The 17,351-nt window shown below is 40.0% G+C and overlaps 1 protein-coding gene and 1 pseudogene across 2 annotated transcripts in view; both read left to right on the forward strand.

Annotated features, from left to right (window-relative positions):
- IRS2 (insulin receptor substrate 2) overlaps nucleotides 1–2,944 on the forward strand; it is a 28,236-nt gene extending 25,292 nt beyond the window's left edge. The window contains exon 2 of one of the 2 annotated variants that reach the window (XM_025044975.1): nucleotides 487–2,944. In XM_025044975.1, coding sequence (XP_024900743.1) covers nucleotides 487–491 — 5 coding nt within the window. In that variant the 3' untranslated portion in view covers nucleotides 492–2,944. The remainder of the gene's footprint in view (nucleotides 1–486) is intronic. The other variant, XM_025044973.1, reaches the window with a different exon arrangement.
- Nucleotides 2,945–8,742: 5,798 nt separating this feature from the next.
- Nucleotides 8,743–9,059, forward strand: LOC107195489 (annotated as a pseudogene).
- Nucleotides 9,060–17,351: the final 8,292 nt, after the last annotated feature.

Here is a 17,351-nt window from a genome sequence, read left to right on the forward strand (position 1 = left end):
CATAGTTTACAATGCACTTTAATACGCTGTGCTTTTTCATAGCAGCAGCCCCGTAAGGAAGGCTGTGGTCCCCACCCCTTCCACAGTGAACATGAAGGAACACACCAAGACCTAGGCAGCTAGAGGGGCCGTTGCTAGTTTGCACAGTTCCTCTCTTTAAAGGGTAGAATTATGCCTCTACCTCTCTTTCAGTGGACTGTCTCACAAAAGCACGTGTGAATAATTTTCTTAAATTGAAAATATGAACCTCACTGTATGGACCTCACAACTCACTCTAAACCTAATACTTCTGCGTCCAGGGAAACTGAATAATTTACCCATCAAACTCGTTTCTGGAAAACGGAATGAATAAATGTTTGCTTCCCAAAGTGCATCATTTTATGAAAGTGACACAGATCGGAAAAGCAGGTTAAAAGGGACCTCTTCTCTAACTCCATAGATTGCTCTTTTCGCCTGACGACCACGACTGTCTTCTTTCTTTTTCAGAGTGAAGTTCTGTCTGGCTTTATCACCATGACATCACACACCAGAGAATCACATTAAAAGAAGATGCTCAGCATTTTTTTTTAAATTCGAAGCTGCTTACAATTTTTATTTTGGATCTGAGCAAATACTATGTTTCGAAACATCTATGACTTTATTAGACATGGAACCAACAAGGCAAGAACACCTGCCTCGCTCACTTGTTCCCATAGGGGGCATTCCTCCTCGTGTTGTTTGTGTTGTGTTTTGTTTTGTTTTCCTTCGTTTTAACACAATTTGCCGAAGAAGTTACTCTCAAGAAAATTGGATGTCTTCATTGGCCCTTTCAATTGTGGCCAGTGTCTTAATTTATTCTTACTTTCGTTTTGGCAAAGCAGATCTGTCCCTCAGCATGCTAGGAGATTCTACCAATACCCATTAAAGTGGTAAAATCTGGTATTTACTGGCATACACTCAAAACTACCACAGTCCTACCTCAGTTCCAGGTAAAGCCGGATTTGCGTGGTTGGGGGCTTGCAGGACCTCCTGTGTATCTGCTGAATGTGTCGCAAGTGTGGTCATCAGCCTTATTAAACTGGTTCCAGTACACAGCTGCTTGTTGGACTCCAATCCAGGTACCTGCGTGTTTACTCACAGACAGAGCCCAGTGTGGGACTGACATTTCTCAATGAAAATGAAATTTGAGATTGGACTTTGAAGATAAATTAATAAATAATAATTATATGTAACTGAAGCAACCTACTTTTGAAAATCATCAACTGTATTGGGTAGTGGGGGTGGGAGGGGAGGGGTTGGGGCAAGGGGGTGAATATCTCTTTTTACCTTTAACAAACTTGTTTAATCTTCTCTATGTAGATGTTTATGTAGGTACTTCAAATTGCAAAAGCCTTTGATCCTATTTACAAGCTCAAATGTCTCTGCTATCCTTAATCTTGAGCTTGCATTTCTTTAACCAAAAATTCACATAGGCATGCTAGCAATTCAAGGGTGGTCACCAGTTTAGCAGATTTTTTAAAAACTGTATTTATTATCTTTACTATAATGCTATCTTGTGGGCCAATGAGGCTGCCCTGAACAACAATAGAAAGAAGAAAAAGAAGGAAAGAAACTGATAAAAGAGGCATTCCAGCCCCTATGTTATTAATGGAAAAAGAAAAGAGAAACAATCTCATAGAACATGTCACTTGTGGAAAAAATTCCTGACAAGACTAGCCTTGTTTTACGTTTTCAGTGTTCTGAAGATATCAGTGTTGTGGCGATTATCATAGGTGTCACCTAAAACTGCTGCCCTTGACCAGCAGAATGTCATGTCATCTCGCTGCTCCCTTGACACGTGATGGAGGGCTGTAGACCTTTTTCTCCCATGGGTGCATCCCCAGTGCCTATCTTCTCTGATAGTCTTGTAGAGGTTACAGTAGTTCGTTGGAGGTATGAGCTTTTTTAGAAAAATATATATAAATATATAGATATATATCACTATAGAATAATGCATTAATAAAAATGAGGCTTTTTAAAGAGGAAGACCAAACAATTCAATGTCTTAAAAATATATTTAATGGCAATGCAAAAGTCTTCCTGCTTCCATGCTGAACTTTTAGAACAGAGGATTGTATTGCAAGACAAAGTTGAATGTAAAGTGATCCCCTGAACATTTTTAAAATTTTACTTTTCTAAAGTTACACATCACAACAGTGCATAGACCATACAATGTTAGTTTAAAGGTCAGTTTCAGTGTATAATATATATACTTTATAAAAATGTATAAAATGTCCTAAAGTTTTGATTTAGTTTTGGGACTAGGAATGGATGGGTGGTATTTGCTATGTAACTCCTCCCAGGTACAATAGGACTGAATATGGACCCTGCCGAATGCAGTGTATGAGGCGTATTTAAGCAGTTCTCTATACTTAGAGTAGTCATGCCACTATACAAATGGTTCATGTTCATACTGCAACTTAAAACAAGCAAATAAACAATTGATAATATGCTAAATTTTCCTCTATCCTGTACATTTCAAAAAAGGCATATGCAATATTTACATTTTTAATTTAGTTTACAGAATGGAACCAAAATGTATAAATGTTATGTTTGCTAAAACTTCACAATGTATATTGGGTCTTTGTACATTTTGCCTGACTTACCTTAAATTTAAAATATTTTTTGCTATATAAACTTTAACAGTTATTAAACAGTGTTTTCTTTTTGGGTACGTATTGTTTCTGGATATCAAGATGTTAAATATATTTCTTGCTATTGTGATATGACAAAAGACTTATCTTGCTCTGTCTTCCACTGTACACGCTGTATATAAGGGTCAATGTGACGCTGCTGGAGACGAGAATAAATGGAACTAGAATAGTGCATTGTATTTAGTCTGTATTGATCATGGATGCTCTCCTTAATAGCCATATGCAATAAAATAAAATACATTATTTATGAAATGAATAAAGCCTTGAAGATATTCTTTCTACATGGATTCTTAGTTTAACATAAAGCCACTCTAGTGGTGTTTTGGAGTAAATAAGTAAATATTCAGCCCTTAAAAATAAAAATACTTTGATATCTCTTAATTTTAAAATGTTTATTTTGAGAACCAGAAAATACTCCCCAAATCACAAAATTTATGAAAAGTAAATGTGTTAAGAAAACAAAAAAGACTGTTTATAAAACAGAATTCTTGCAAGCTGCTGGGTGCTGTCCTAAATGCTGTACGAATATTAAATCCTTTACAGCTCACAACGACCACAGGAGGTAGGAATCACCATCCCTGTTTTATAGATGAAGCGACTGAGGCACAGAGAGGTTACATGACCGGTTGGAGGACACAGCACATGAGAGGCAGAACCAGGAGTCAAAAAGTACAGCCTCAGAATCCATGCGCTTGTGTATTCTGCCATGCAGCCTCCCAGAGATGCACACATAAGAAGGATTATCCCAATGCATACGTCAAGAAGACTGAGAAAGACATCAGAGCCAAGAGGTATAATTTAGTAGGCAGAAATATAAAAATGAAGCCTACTGATTTTTATCAAGGACAGTTCTACCTTCTAGTTAGAAATAAATTTTATCCCTCTGTTTTACCCTATTATTACAGTAATGCAATAACATGGGTGTCATCTCTTTTGAACAAATAAAAGCAGAAGAAATTTCGAAGATGATTTAAAAATAACAGCTCTTAACTCACACAACTGGCATGCACTACGCGGTATTTGGGAACGTGTAGGTCACAGTGCGGCCCGTTTGTCCCTAGATGTATTGTTCTGAGGGCTCTTGTTAGGCATAGACGACGGCATGATCTGCAGATTAGAGAATCCCTGAAATCTGCTAACCATTTTAATGGTGAAAGGGCAGGTGATGGATGTCATTCTAAAGAAGTCGTTTATGGCAAAAATTGGCAAATGTATTTACCCCAAAGAGCTGATTGTAAATGAAGAGGTAAGGAGTTGTTTCAAAGGGCCATAAATCTTGCAATACTCACTCAAAACCAATTTATAAACTTTTAGGAGAATGCTAAGTGTTACACGACATATGGAGATGAAAGATAAAGATCACGCTGCATTGATTTTGGAAGAGTTTGATTCTGACCCATTGATGGTCTCTGCAGTCAGCTTGGAAGATGCAAATTGGCTTATGGTGCTGTCATATTCTCATGGTGCTGTCATCATATTCAAGAGTCCAATATCTTTGAGCTGACTTTCAGGATCATAGTTTCTCTTAAAGCCACAGTCTCAGGTTAAGTACCACTTAGCGAGTTTCCAGATGGACTTGTCAGACCGTTCATTCACTTCTGCTTCTAACGCTAAGTTCACTAAGGTATACTAGTATTTGAGTGAAGTCAGCATTACTTATCAGAGCAACTCTTAGATACCACCAGTTGAAAGACAAAGGGCACAATTGCTTCTTTTAAAATATGCAGTGTCTTCATTATTGCCCCAATAGGGCAGCTCTTCCACATTCCTGTAATTTATACAACTAAGGGAAATAGGTTTACAATATAATCTCATGTGGTTGACATTTTGAAAACTCAGAACATCCCTTCAGTATCTCCTGTTAAATTTTGACACTTCCAGCTGTGTCTCTGTTTTTGCCTCTTCAGCCTGTTTTCACCTCACAGCTCCAAAAGACCCTATGTAGCAATTTGGTGGTTCCCTTAGCATCTCCTTGATTTGATGCTGAAACTACTTTCCTTTAACCCACTCAAGCCCTCAAGTTACTCATGGTCTTTGCCACTGGGTGTAGAAAAAATCCTGCTCTCTTTTGGGCATTGATTCCTCAGATCTGAGCTGTACCTCCTAAATATTTTTTCACCTCTATTTCAGAATTCCCTCCTTTCACCTTGGAACTCTAAAAGCTCTAAATTTTTACCAAAATTCCTTAAACCTCAAGAAACCTACCTCAGCTCTTGACCAACGTACTTGGGTGGCCCCAAGTTCTTATCAGAGAATGTACAACATGTTCTCATCTCTTCCCATCCATGACATTGTAAATTCTCAGAGAACGTCAATATAAAACAAAAATATCAAATTGATTGATAGAATTTCCCAGAAAAGATACAATACAATATAATACAGTACAGTACAGTACATAGAATGGGATAGAATAGAATAGAATAGAATAGAATAGAATACAATACAATACAATACAATACAATACAGTAGTTGTATTAATTAGGATGTGTTTACCTGCAAATAATAAAAAACTCAATTGGATGGATGGCTCAAACCATTGGTTCTCAAATGTTGGGGCTTTTCAGAATGCCCTGGAGTGCTTGTTAGACCAGTTTGCAGGGCCCACTCCCAGACTTTCTTTTCAGTAGGTCTAGGTGGTGCCCAAGAATTTACGTTTCTAACAATTTCCCAGGTGATGCTGATGCTGCTGGCCTGGGACCACAATTTGAGAACCACTAAACAGTAAAAGAATTTATTATCTCACAAAACAAGAAATTCAGGGTTGGATTAATAAGGGAGCTAAACGACATCATCAGAGGCCCGGGATCTTTTATTTTTCTGCTCACTCAGCCATCCTTAGGATCTTGGCTTTTATCTCTAAGACTCATCCCCTTGTGTTTATAAGATGGTTATAGTAGTTCCAGACAGCATATCCTCCCATAATAATATCCAATAAAGACAGTTTCTCTTTCTTGCATACATTTTTGCAATAATGCAAATAGTCCCAGAACCACCCATCCCTACCCAGCTCTGCTTTTCTTCCATTAACCAAACCTGGGTCCCATGCCCAGGTATTGGTCTCTCAGAAAGGAAACTGTGCTGTGGCTGATTGACCTTAAAGAAATTCACCCTCTGGGCTGGGAAGCAGTCAGAATTCCATGAAGCCCCAGGCGGTGATATATTGAACAAAAGTTGGGTGTTGAGAATAAGCACTGAGAAGGCGGAGTATCCCACTGAGCGGCAGCTAACAGTGTCTGTTACGGCAGCGGAAAATGAACATGTGATCAAAACCCTTTCCAAATGCAATTATACCTCAAGTGTGTTCTCACTATTCACGGTAAACACACTCCCAGTCTCCAGTGATTTTGAAGAGTAGTATTTCTAATAAAGCACAAGTAGAATAAAATGATTAATTTAACCTTATCAAACACATAATAGTAATCCTGGCCTATATTTACAGAATTGTTGTTTTCAAGACCCTGGACGTAATTCTACTACTATGTTTTTCACATATGTTTGTTTTTGTTCTGTGCAACATTGGAAGCTATTTTATGAAAGATCAAGAATACGAAGGATGGAAAATTAGAGCTTTGAAGGTACACGAAAGAGCAAGGACTATTTAGGTTCGAAAAGGGAAAGCTGTGGTGATTTATGAGCATCAGTTATGTTGGAGGCTACGATAAGGAAATGATTTATCAGCCGACCTTCTAAAAAGAAGATATAACCAGAAAAAGGGACAAAAGACAGTGAGAAAAATGTGTTAATCTTCCACAAAAAATAATTTGATAATAATGAAGGTTTTTAAATACCAATACTGATGTAAAAAAGAATTTTATATTTTATATTGCATTCCTTGGAGGCCTTAAAAAATAGGACTCTGTAGCCATCTTTCTTTGAAGGAATGGGAGAGTGTCAGATCAGCCAAACGAATTCTACTAGCCTTTTCTACTGGGGCCTCCACATTTCACAACTCCAAAGGTAGGGGTGCTGCTCTCGTTGGTGCTCGTGTCAACAGCACCCTGGCCTTGTGCAGGGCACAGTCTGAAGGTCCATAGATCCTCGTCCTGTTTCTGGTCTGGCATCTCTGAGGATTAGCATACTTAGCATTGGATTTAAGCAGCAAAAAGAGTATTATACTGTGTCTTATACTTAGTTTACTTTGTAATAAAAGGATGTATCAAAGTAGTGTTTAAAAATCCAAATAGAAGATCTAAAAACTCGAAGGAAAGATCAGGATTTTAGGCTAATCCCAACTATCAACTAGCTTGTAAAATCATGCTGATAGAGCATCTCTAATTCATGTTGCTTCAAGAGATTATAAAACACAGTGCAGCCAAAGTGACAGAATGATCTTTATAAACGTGTGAACATGTCTCCATCTGGGTTAAAAATCCCTCGGCTAAAAATTTTTCACCCCTCCCCACACCCATTATCTTATAGGAAAAGTTAAAATTCTTTTGCCTGGTAGACACAAAGTGCCGTATGATCTGGCTTCTGCCTACTTCCTTAGGCTCATCTCCATCCACTCTCTCCCACGTTCCACCCTTTCCACGAGGCCACGACCAAGTCTTCCTAAATTACATGAATTGCACTCAGCTCATGTATGAAAGAAAACATATAATGAAGCAAAAGAATCACTGAACTTGAAGTAAATTTTTATTTACCAATAGATATTATTTCGTAAAAGATTCCTCAAGTTAACGCAAAATATTAGAAATTGAAAGCATTTTCAAAAATTTACATGTAAAGGTTACACATTATTCTTTTACTTCTTCCTTGTTCAAGATTCCCTATGCCATTCACATTCTCAATTCCTTTCACTGCCTCTTTCCTCTTTTATCCTCTTTATATTCGTTTGTTACATTATTATTTTTGCATTTTTAAGGTAAAAAAAATTACATTTTTTTTCTGTAATATAATTAACACAATTTTAAACTGTTCAACCTCAACTTAAAGTGATTCACATCCTGCCACTGGTCCTTTTTACATGTTTTTTTCTTGGTCCATCTCTTTGTCTGGATTTTGTTATTAAACCCAAACAAACAAAAAACTCAAAACTTTTTTCAGAGAAACTTTATATATGCCATGTTGCCTCAGTTCTCTCATATATGAGAATATTTGCCTGTTGTCTTTATAGATGAGCAACAAATTGATTGGGTAGAGTATCTCTAGGTCACATGTTCATTTTTCAAGAACTTATATACATTTTCCCATTGTCTTCTGGCATTTAATGTTTGTGTATAGAAATTTCACCTAACCTGATTTCTTACTCTCTTGTGATTTTTCCTTTTTATTTAGATGCCTGAAAGTTTTGACTTTATCCTTTGAAGTTCAGTAGCCTAAACTGGGTATGTCTCAGTGTTGAGTATTTTATTTCAAATACTCTTGGCAGTACTGTGAAGTCTGCATTTGCACTTACAGAGCTTTCTTTATGTCAAGAAATATCCTTGTTTTATACCTTCGAATACTTTTTATGTTTAATTTATTAAGTTCTCTACTTTAGAGGCAACAATTATTTATGTGGGCTTTATCTGTGATGCATCTCCACATCTATATTTTTAGCTTCTCTCTAAATGTCTTAATACCTTTTTCCTTTATCATCTGTCTGTATTCATTATGATTAGTTGAAGTTTTCTCTGTCAGTAATTCAAAGTTCAGCCATGTCTACCCTGTTCCTTACATTTCTAATGTATGTGTTAGTGCTGTGGCAATGTTGTTGTGATTCTCAGTTCATTGACTTTAGGACTACATTCACCCCCTTTCATTTTATTCTGATTTTTGTTTACTAATTTATTTTTGAGCTATTAATTTATTAAATGCAGATGTTCTGATGAATGGTTTCTGAGTTTGAATCATTTTTGGAGAATCAGCTTTGTTCAAGATTCCCTATGCACGCTGTTCCCTGTTTACCTAACTCCAAGCTCATCTTCTGCCTCTGCCTCAAGCTTCCAGTGTTAGTTGCAGTTGTGCCTTTGCACAAAAAATTCCATTCACTCTAGAGGGTCTGAAAGCTTCTTCTTTACCTGGAAACTGGTACTCAAAAGATGCTCCTCCCGTCTTCTGCCGCGGCAGTCATTGAGGAGCAGCAGCCATGGCTCTGCGCTACCCAATGTCCAGGGGCCTCAACAAGGGCTACAAGGTGACCGAGAACGTGAGCAAGCCGAGGCACGGCTGCCGCTGCAGATGCCTCACCAAGCGCAGCATATTCGTGCCGGGTGTGATCTGAGAGGTGAGCGGCTTTGCCCGCTGTGAGCGACGCGCCAGGAGCTGCTCAAGGTCTCTAAGGACTAGCGGGCCCTGAGGTTCATCAAGAAAAAGGTGGAGACACACATCGGCGCCAAGAGGAAGCAGGAAAAGCTGAGCAACGTCCTTGCGGCCACGAGGAGAGCAGCAGCCAACAAGGACTGAGCCCCTATAAAGCCTTTTCAGAAACGGGTTCCTGTGCTGGCACTGGGGGAAGGTCACATCTGGCCCATCATCTACTTGGGACCCCGCTCCTAAGGCTCAGTGGTGAGGGGCACAGCGAAGCACTTAGAAGGAAGCAACAGGCCGTACTGGAAATGGTGTTAAATCATAACTAAATAGTTCATAAGTGCCAGAAAAAAGAAAGAAAAGGTGCCCCTCCTGGCTTGGTCAGGTATTTTATAAGTGAACCTTCTGCTCAAGTCTTACAGGCTAGACTTTAGACACGTGTAAAAGCTGCAAAGGAAGTTGGAAAGCAGACTTTGAATTGGGAACATTGCACTGTAATACACAAGGCGGTTGAGAATAACAATTGGATAGACAAAAGCAACCTCTGACACATTATATATCTAGGTCTGACTTCAAAAGCAGTTGCTTCTTTTGTGTTAACTTGATTATGCATTTTGATTCTTTTAAAAAATATGTATTTTATTAAATTTCATTTTCTTTCAAGGGTTTTTAAAATAACATGGCTCTGAACCTAATGAATGACTTAGTCTAAAGGTGGGATACTTGTGGATGAATATTAAAAGCATTAAGCATAACAGAATAATGGTTTAATTAACATGTGCTTACTTAGACCTAGGCAATGTTGTTAAAAATTGAATAATCTTATGTTGTGAGAATGCCTCAGCTTTCCCAGGGGAAAGCATACAAATTTAAAGTTACTAAGTTTACATTAAGTGAACCTCATTTGTGGTAGGATGGTCTTAGCTCAGGTCTTTCACTCAGCCGCCCAGAGAAAGCAGGGAAATTTATTTAACATTAATTCATGGCAGGAACTGCTAGGCCTTGCAGAAAATTCACTCAGCCTTCCCCCCTCAGAAGACATAGAAAAGCACAGTCCTCCCTGTCAAACTGTGAAGATGGCTGCCTTCAGGTAATCAGGAAGGCAAGTTACAATATATGCCTGCATGTCTGAAACACTTCACTAAAAACATTTCTTCTCCATTATTCGCTTCTTCAACAAATGTTTATCGTGTACCTCCTCCACACCTGGTTCTCTTCTAGGTACTGGAGACAGGATGGTGAAAAAACTTGAGTTCCTGCACTCACTGAACTTCCTTCTAGTGATAAACAAATAAACAAATATAAAACATGAGGACAAATAAGACAGGAAATAAATGTAGAAAGGGCCAGAGTCGAGGTTAATGGCAGAACTATTTTCCCAAAGGACGGTAGGATAACACCTCTCTGAGAGGTGATGCTTGAGCAGAGCCTTGAGGGGACCCTGTGGCTATTCAGGGGAAGAGCATCAAAGGCCTAGGAATCAGCACGTGGAAAGGCCTTGGGGTGGAAACATACTTGACCAAGTAGGAAGACAAGATAGATGCCAAAGGCTAAGTTCCTGTTCTACCATTGCACTCTTTATTGTTCACTATTTAACTCTATGTTTAAATGAAAATCAATTATGCAAATAATCTATCAAAGTATTGCCACTTGAATGTGACTGTTAACAGTTTTGCTTTATTGCCTAATACAGAGAATGGGTGAAATAGGAGGAAGAACAGCTTTAAGAAAACAAACTTCCCTTGGCTTTGAAGTGTTATTCATTTGGGGGACAAATATATTCCATGAGAAAGGGTAGGGCATAGGTAGGCTGGATATTAATGTAGACAGAGTGTCTTCCAGCAGAGAGAACGTGTGATGTCTATACACACCAGAAGGGATATTAGTGAAGTATCAGGCAATAGCGAAGTGCTCAGAACCAGGTTTCTGCCAGAGAAACTGCTTCAGCTCTGCCATTTTAACAAAGTACTTGATTTCCTCGGTGACTAAGAGCTGCCGCAGAAACAACAGTTGACAGTGCAATGATCCTCTTCATACTGACATGCAGAAGGACAGTATATAGAAGCCAAGGTTCTCAGGGCCAATGAGCACGGTCATTGCATGTGGACATGTGCTGATAAGCTGTGGTCTTGGCCTAAGTGCCCTGTCATGACCAGGTTGGTCTCTGCTGCAGGATAACACATGTGCCGTCTTATCGCTGGTTATTCACAGAGACCTTCCAATGAAATCCACGGTTGAAATGAGTTGAACCCCATGCTAACAAGATCTTGCTGCAGATGAATCCACCACTCCACATTTAAGATAATTTTATGAGTCGGCGTAATCAAAAATTACCGGGCTCTATATTTTCTTTATTCACTGACATAATTATTGTTATCTCATATTATGGTTATTATCATCATTAGTGACATCTGCTAAAAATGTCCGTGCTCTGCAAAAGAAAGCAAAACACTCAAAAGTCATGGTCTCCGTTCTCATACAGTAATGAGTATTTAGTGAAATGCTGAGAGGAGACTGGCACGTTCTGTTGTAATAACCATAGATACGTTTTTTAAAAAGGTGCCATCTCTCTTACTGTGTTTCTACATGACACCTTACTGCACTATCCAGTAAGGCCAGAGGATGCCCAGAAGATATCACGCCCACATCGATTTTGTAAGATTAGAGATTTGGTTTATAACTGTGTTTTGCTGGGCGTGGGTGTAATGGTTCTCCCTAAAAAACAACAGAGGCCCAGATTTTGTGACGGCAATATACGATGAACACCAAGGTCTGTCTTTACGAAGCTCCTTTATCCTTGCAGATGTGTTCCCGCACCTCTCAGACTCCTTGCAACAGAGGAAGAGAAACCTCTGGCCAGGCCCTTCACAAAGAACCCCATAGCCATCACCTGAGTGGCAACAGAAACCTTGTGAACAAGATCTCTGCTAGCAAGAGCTCAGGATGATGCTCCCTGGCTCTGATCCTTCATCCCATCGCTCTTAAAGAGGCTGAACCTGGGTTGGATTTATCCCCAAACACCAAACCCATCCTGGGCTCTTGCTTTCTGTCATGGACCCACCTGCAGAGGCCCGAGAAGAGGAGATATGCCCAGTGCCCCAGGCACAGCAGCCCTTGCCCTCCTGCCCCATTTGCAGCCCTAAGGAGGCCCCATCAGTGGCCTGAGCTTTCGAGGATCTGTTGGAGATGTCAGGCTCTCCTTCTTGGCAGGCAGCCAAGATTTTGTTTACTGCTCTCAAAGCAAACTCGTACTCCTTCCTTCTATCTGGTCCATTTTTAAAAAACATTAAGCTCTTGGCTCACCGTCACCACTTCCTGCTTGGCTTGAACCAGTGGTGTCTGGCCAGTGGCCAGGGCCAGCCCTCCAAGGACAGCACCGCTCCCCCGCAAATGCGCAGAGACCCGTGCACAACAAGGCCAGTGCTTGGGGCTTCAGAGAGCTCTACGTGTTCCCTTTTCTTATCACCTCTCCCTAGAGTTACTAAAAGTTACTAAAAGTTAGTCGATTTTCGAAGACTCCATATGAAGGGACGTATGTCTAACTTGGGCCGTGGTGATATAAAATTAAAATAACACAGTAGTCCCCTTTACTCTTGGGGAATACGGTTCAAGACTCAAACTGCAGATAGTACTGAATCCTATGTATACTATGTTTTTTCCTATACATACATACCTATGATAAAGTTTAACTTATCAATTAGATACAGTAAGAGATTAATAGTAGTGACTAATAATAAAATAGAATAGTTATAACAATATGCTGTAATAAAAGTTACGGGAATGTGGTCTTTTTCTTGCTTAAAACATCTTATAGGGCACTTATCTTTTACTTAAGGGAAGCAGCTTACAATTCTCTGGCATACCTGAATTGCCAGCATCACTGCTCTTGCACTTTGCAGTCATTATTAAGTAAATAACAGTTACCTGAACACAAGTACTGCGATACCATTACGGTCCATATGTTAGCCAAGAGGGCTAAATGACTAAGGGACAGGTAGTGTATACGGCATGGAGACGCTGGACAAATGAGTGATTCACGTCCTGGGCAGGGCAGAGTGTGAGGGTGCAAGATTTCAGCACACTCCTCGGAAAGGCATACAATTTAAAACTTAGGAATTGTTTAAATCTGGAATTTTCCTTTTAATTTTCCTGTGGTTGACCACAGGGAATTGAAACCACAGTAAAGGAAACCATGGATAAGGCAGACTACTGTACCTCTGCATCTAATGTAATCATGCTTCACCCCACCTTGGTTTAATACTATGTTTGCAAGATGGCAGCCCCCTGGGTTTGTCTTCCAGTGTTCTCCTAACTCCTGGAGTCGCTCTGGTAATGGAGCCCCTTCTGACAGCCTCTAGAATCCTAACTGAATATAGTAAGAAGTAGTCATGAGAGCCTTAAAGCATGTCTACCTCCTTTCGACTGCATACTTTTCCAATAGGAAGCAAAACTGCTCCATTCCAAAGAGAGTAAGTAATCCCTTCCCTTCACTTAAGCTTTCCCTGCATACACATTCCCACATTCCAGTTATTCAAAGCTATGTTGTTTCCCTTCCACTAAAAGTTTTCTGCTAGTTACCTGGAGGCATCCAGGTGTGGCTGAAAATATGCTCAACCCTGGGAATAAATATATACACCTAAGGGCAGTGAACAGCAGAGCAAGACAGCCTGTTCAGGGTGCCTAGTGCTTACAGCAACCTGTAGCTATTTACGTGGTGACTCAGGCAGGATACAGAAGCCAGATGGTTCGCATATTGCAAAGGCTGACGGGTACTTTCATTTGATTGCTTAAGAATAAGTATGCTGGAAAGGGAGTTTCAAACGTCCTCATCCTTTCTATAGTCCCAGAGTTTCACTACGCTGCTCTCTAAGCTATTATCTCGGGAGGAAAATAAAACTTAAGGTTTCTTTGCATTCAAGGTCAGGTAGAAAGGTGACACTTTTAATTCTAGAATTGCACCCAGATGCACATGTAAATAAATTTAGAATATATATTGAAATGAGTTTGTGTCATTTTCTATAATTTCTAATCCTTATTTGTTGCTTAGACTGAATGTTCGTGTCTCCCCCAGATTCATTTGTTGAACCCCCAAGGTGACGATATTGGGAGGTGGAACCTTTGGGAAATGATTAGGTCATGAATGGGATTAGTGCCCTTACCAAAGAGGCCTGAGAAAGCACCCGCGCCCCTTCACCATCTGAGGATCCGACGAGAAGTCGGCAGTCTGCATCCCAGAAGGGTGCTCTCACCGTGCTGGCACCCTGATGTTGGACTTCGAGGCTTCAGAACTGTAAGCAATACATTTCTGTTGTTTTGAAGGTACCTGGTTCATGTTAATTTTGTCATAGCAGCCCAAACAGGCTAGAACATTGTAAAGTACCCACTGTGACTAGTATGTGGAAGTGGCTGAAGTGACACATATAAGAAAAACTCAAAACTAGTAGATGGCAAAAATTGATAGAGTTTGCTCCTCTGTCTCTGGCACATGAAGACTGTAAGTAACTACAGTATCAAAGGGCTTGGGATATAGACCCAGAGCCTGGGTCCGAGTCCTGCACAGCAGAGGGCAAGATCCTAAGGATGGCTGAGTGAGCAGAAAAATAAAAGATCCCGGGCTTCCTGCTCAGCAGCAGCTGGTAGAGGGGCGATCCCTTAGGTTTCTGCTGTACCAAGTAGGTATTAAGGCCACGCCAGCCCCTAAGATGAACATCAGCAATCTGCATTATTTCACTGTTCTGCTTTGGCGCATACCTGAAATAATTCAAGTGAGCCCTTTACTGAAAGGTGAGACAGCTGTGCAGTTTCTTTGAAAGTTTTTCTTTGGAAAAATGATGTGAAGTGTCACTTAGTAATATATAATAGTGCTCTTCAAATGTTACTGTGCATATAGATGTTAAATGAAGATTCTGATTGAGTAGGTCTGAGATGGAACCTGACACTGCATTTCTAAGGCTTCCAGCTGATGCTGATGCTGCAGGTCTGGGGACCACACTTTGGGGAGCAAGGGTATATAATCAAAGCATGGAATGAGTGGGAAATGTACATTGAGAAGAGGAGCTAATTCTTAAGAGTTAGTGTTCTCCACCTTATTCCAGTCTTCTTCAAAATCTGCCTACCACAACTGGCAAAATAATAGAGCTAATGAACTAGAGTGGAGTTGGGAGATCAACTCATGACGTAGTACTAGAGTAACCGGTTATCTGAGTGTCTCTTCTCTGAGACTGAAGTGCTGAGGCCTTGGCTCTCCTGGGGAGCTTCTAAGTCAGGATGGCCTGCATCTTCCTGGCATAAATCATTCAAACATCCTACAAATGACACCACATAGTGGAAAGTATCTCTGCAAAACCACGCTGAAACAGGAAGGAACCTCCGCAATGAGTAACGGCCTTTTCCCTAAGCATCTTCTATGTTATCCACATGTCTCAGAGGTCCATGCAAGAGTTGTTTTCTGGAGTTTGGGGAGAAATGATGAGAAGCTATGCAAAGTCATGATAAAGGCTTTTTTCCTCTTCCTGCTCATCCCTGGGGTCCTACTCAATTGTGGTCAAGGTATGACTTTCCTTCTCCCTTTCTGCCTACTTGCCCAAATGTACATTAGAAGTGATTACTAAATCAAACCCCTTTATTTCTTATTTTTGTACTGCTTATTGGCCAGAATTTTCATGCTTGATAAGAAAGGACAGTGATGCTAAAACAAATGTGAGCGAGCAAACCCCTCTTGATTAGAGTGTGTATCATGCAGCTTCCTTCATTAGAGCATTTCCCTCCCTCTCTCCTATCAGTCAGTGCTCTCATCTGTCCCACTGCTCCCCTCACTCAAAATCCTTCTCTGGATGTTCTCATGCACATATCCTGTCTTATTCCAACTCTATGTCCAGTCCTCAACTCTGACTTCCATGAGTCTCAACTTCACTTAACTTCCAGCTGGACAACTCATAAGGAGCACCTCATGTTCAACAGTTCAAAAAAACAAATCATATTCTTGTCTAGACATACTCTTCCTACTGAATCCCCAATTCAGCTATTCTTGTCAGATATTCTCTCCATCCTCTTCATTACCAGCTTCCTCCAAAACATGAAATCTGGATGGAGATCTCACAAAAATAGATGGCCCCAAATATCAGCTATATGTCAATGACTCAAATCCACTAAATATCTCTACCTGCATGTCTAACACATGCCTCAAAGTCATTGTGATCAAAAAAGACCTCTTTATTTAACACACCCCACCCATCCATCTTCTCCACTCCAGTAATAGCACCACTATCCCCCAAACACATGGGCCAAGAAGCTGAGAACCATCTTGATGTCTTCTCTTCATCTCATATCCCACATTTAACCCTTCGGAAAATCATGGTGTTGTCACCTTAAGAGTATGTCCTGCCCCTAGTCCAACCCCTTCTCACCACCTCTCCTCATAGTTCAAGTCCCCATCATTTCTTGCTTGGGTTTACACAACAGCCTCCTACGTGGCCTTCCCTGTTGCACTCTTCCCCGCATTCCATTTTATTCTCCATACAACCGAGTGAGATGTATGCAGAATAAATCAGATCAGATTACTCCCCAGAGGCTTTCCAGCACATTGGAAGCAGAATCCACACTTTTCCATGGTTGACAAATGGCTGACCATTTGTTACACCCATCCATACCGGTATAGGTCTATATAATCAATATATTAATTTGCCTAAATGTTTTGGAGCTATGGGAGCAATTCGAAATAGGAAAAGTGAAAAGAATGATCTAATTATTGTTAGATAATTAATATTTACCCTTTCATTTGAATTAAAAATACATACATACATAGATACATATCTGAATATTCACATAGATACCAAAGCTTTAAATACAACCAACATATGAATTTATATAATCAATGATTAAGAATAGAGTCCATTAATTTGGTGATGGACAGAGGGGACGGGTGTTGGAGTGCTGGGAGAATGGGGTAAAGGGTTAAAGAAGTACAAATTAGTAGTTGGTAGTTGGTCATGGAGATGGGGAGCATGGCATAGGGAATGTAGTTAGCATTAATATGACGGCTAGGTGAAGGGCCAAGGGAGGGAGGGAGGAACTGAGGGATTGTTTTATGACCTATATAGATGTCTAACCAATGTACTGTATACTTGAAACTAATTTAAATAAATAAATTAAAAAAGAAAAAGAATAGAATCCATTATAGGATAAATAAGAAGGATCCTATGTTTTCCTTTACAATGTCATGCCTACAAATCCAATTCTAGCACCCTCAGCTATCACATGCTGATCACTTCTGCTGCTACAGATGTTTTTATTCAAATCACTGTCTTCCAGTTACTTCCGGTGGCGCGTGCTCATTGTTTTTGAGCTACTTCCTCTTTTTGTGACCATGGTCTATAGCACCATTCCTCTGTGGTCTGGGGCTGTTCTTAGCCAAGGGTCATTTTTCAGTTTTGGGATGGAATCTTCACT

The sequence above is a fragment of the Pteropus alecto genome, unplaced genomic scaffold, assembly GCF_000325575.1.
Source record: "Pteropus alecto unplaced genomic scaffold, ASM32557v1 scaffold13, whole genome shotgun sequence".
In the NCBI taxonomy this organism is placed as follows: domain Eukaryota; kingdom Metazoa; phylum Chordata; class Mammalia; order Chiroptera; family Pteropodidae; genus Pteropus; species Pteropus alecto.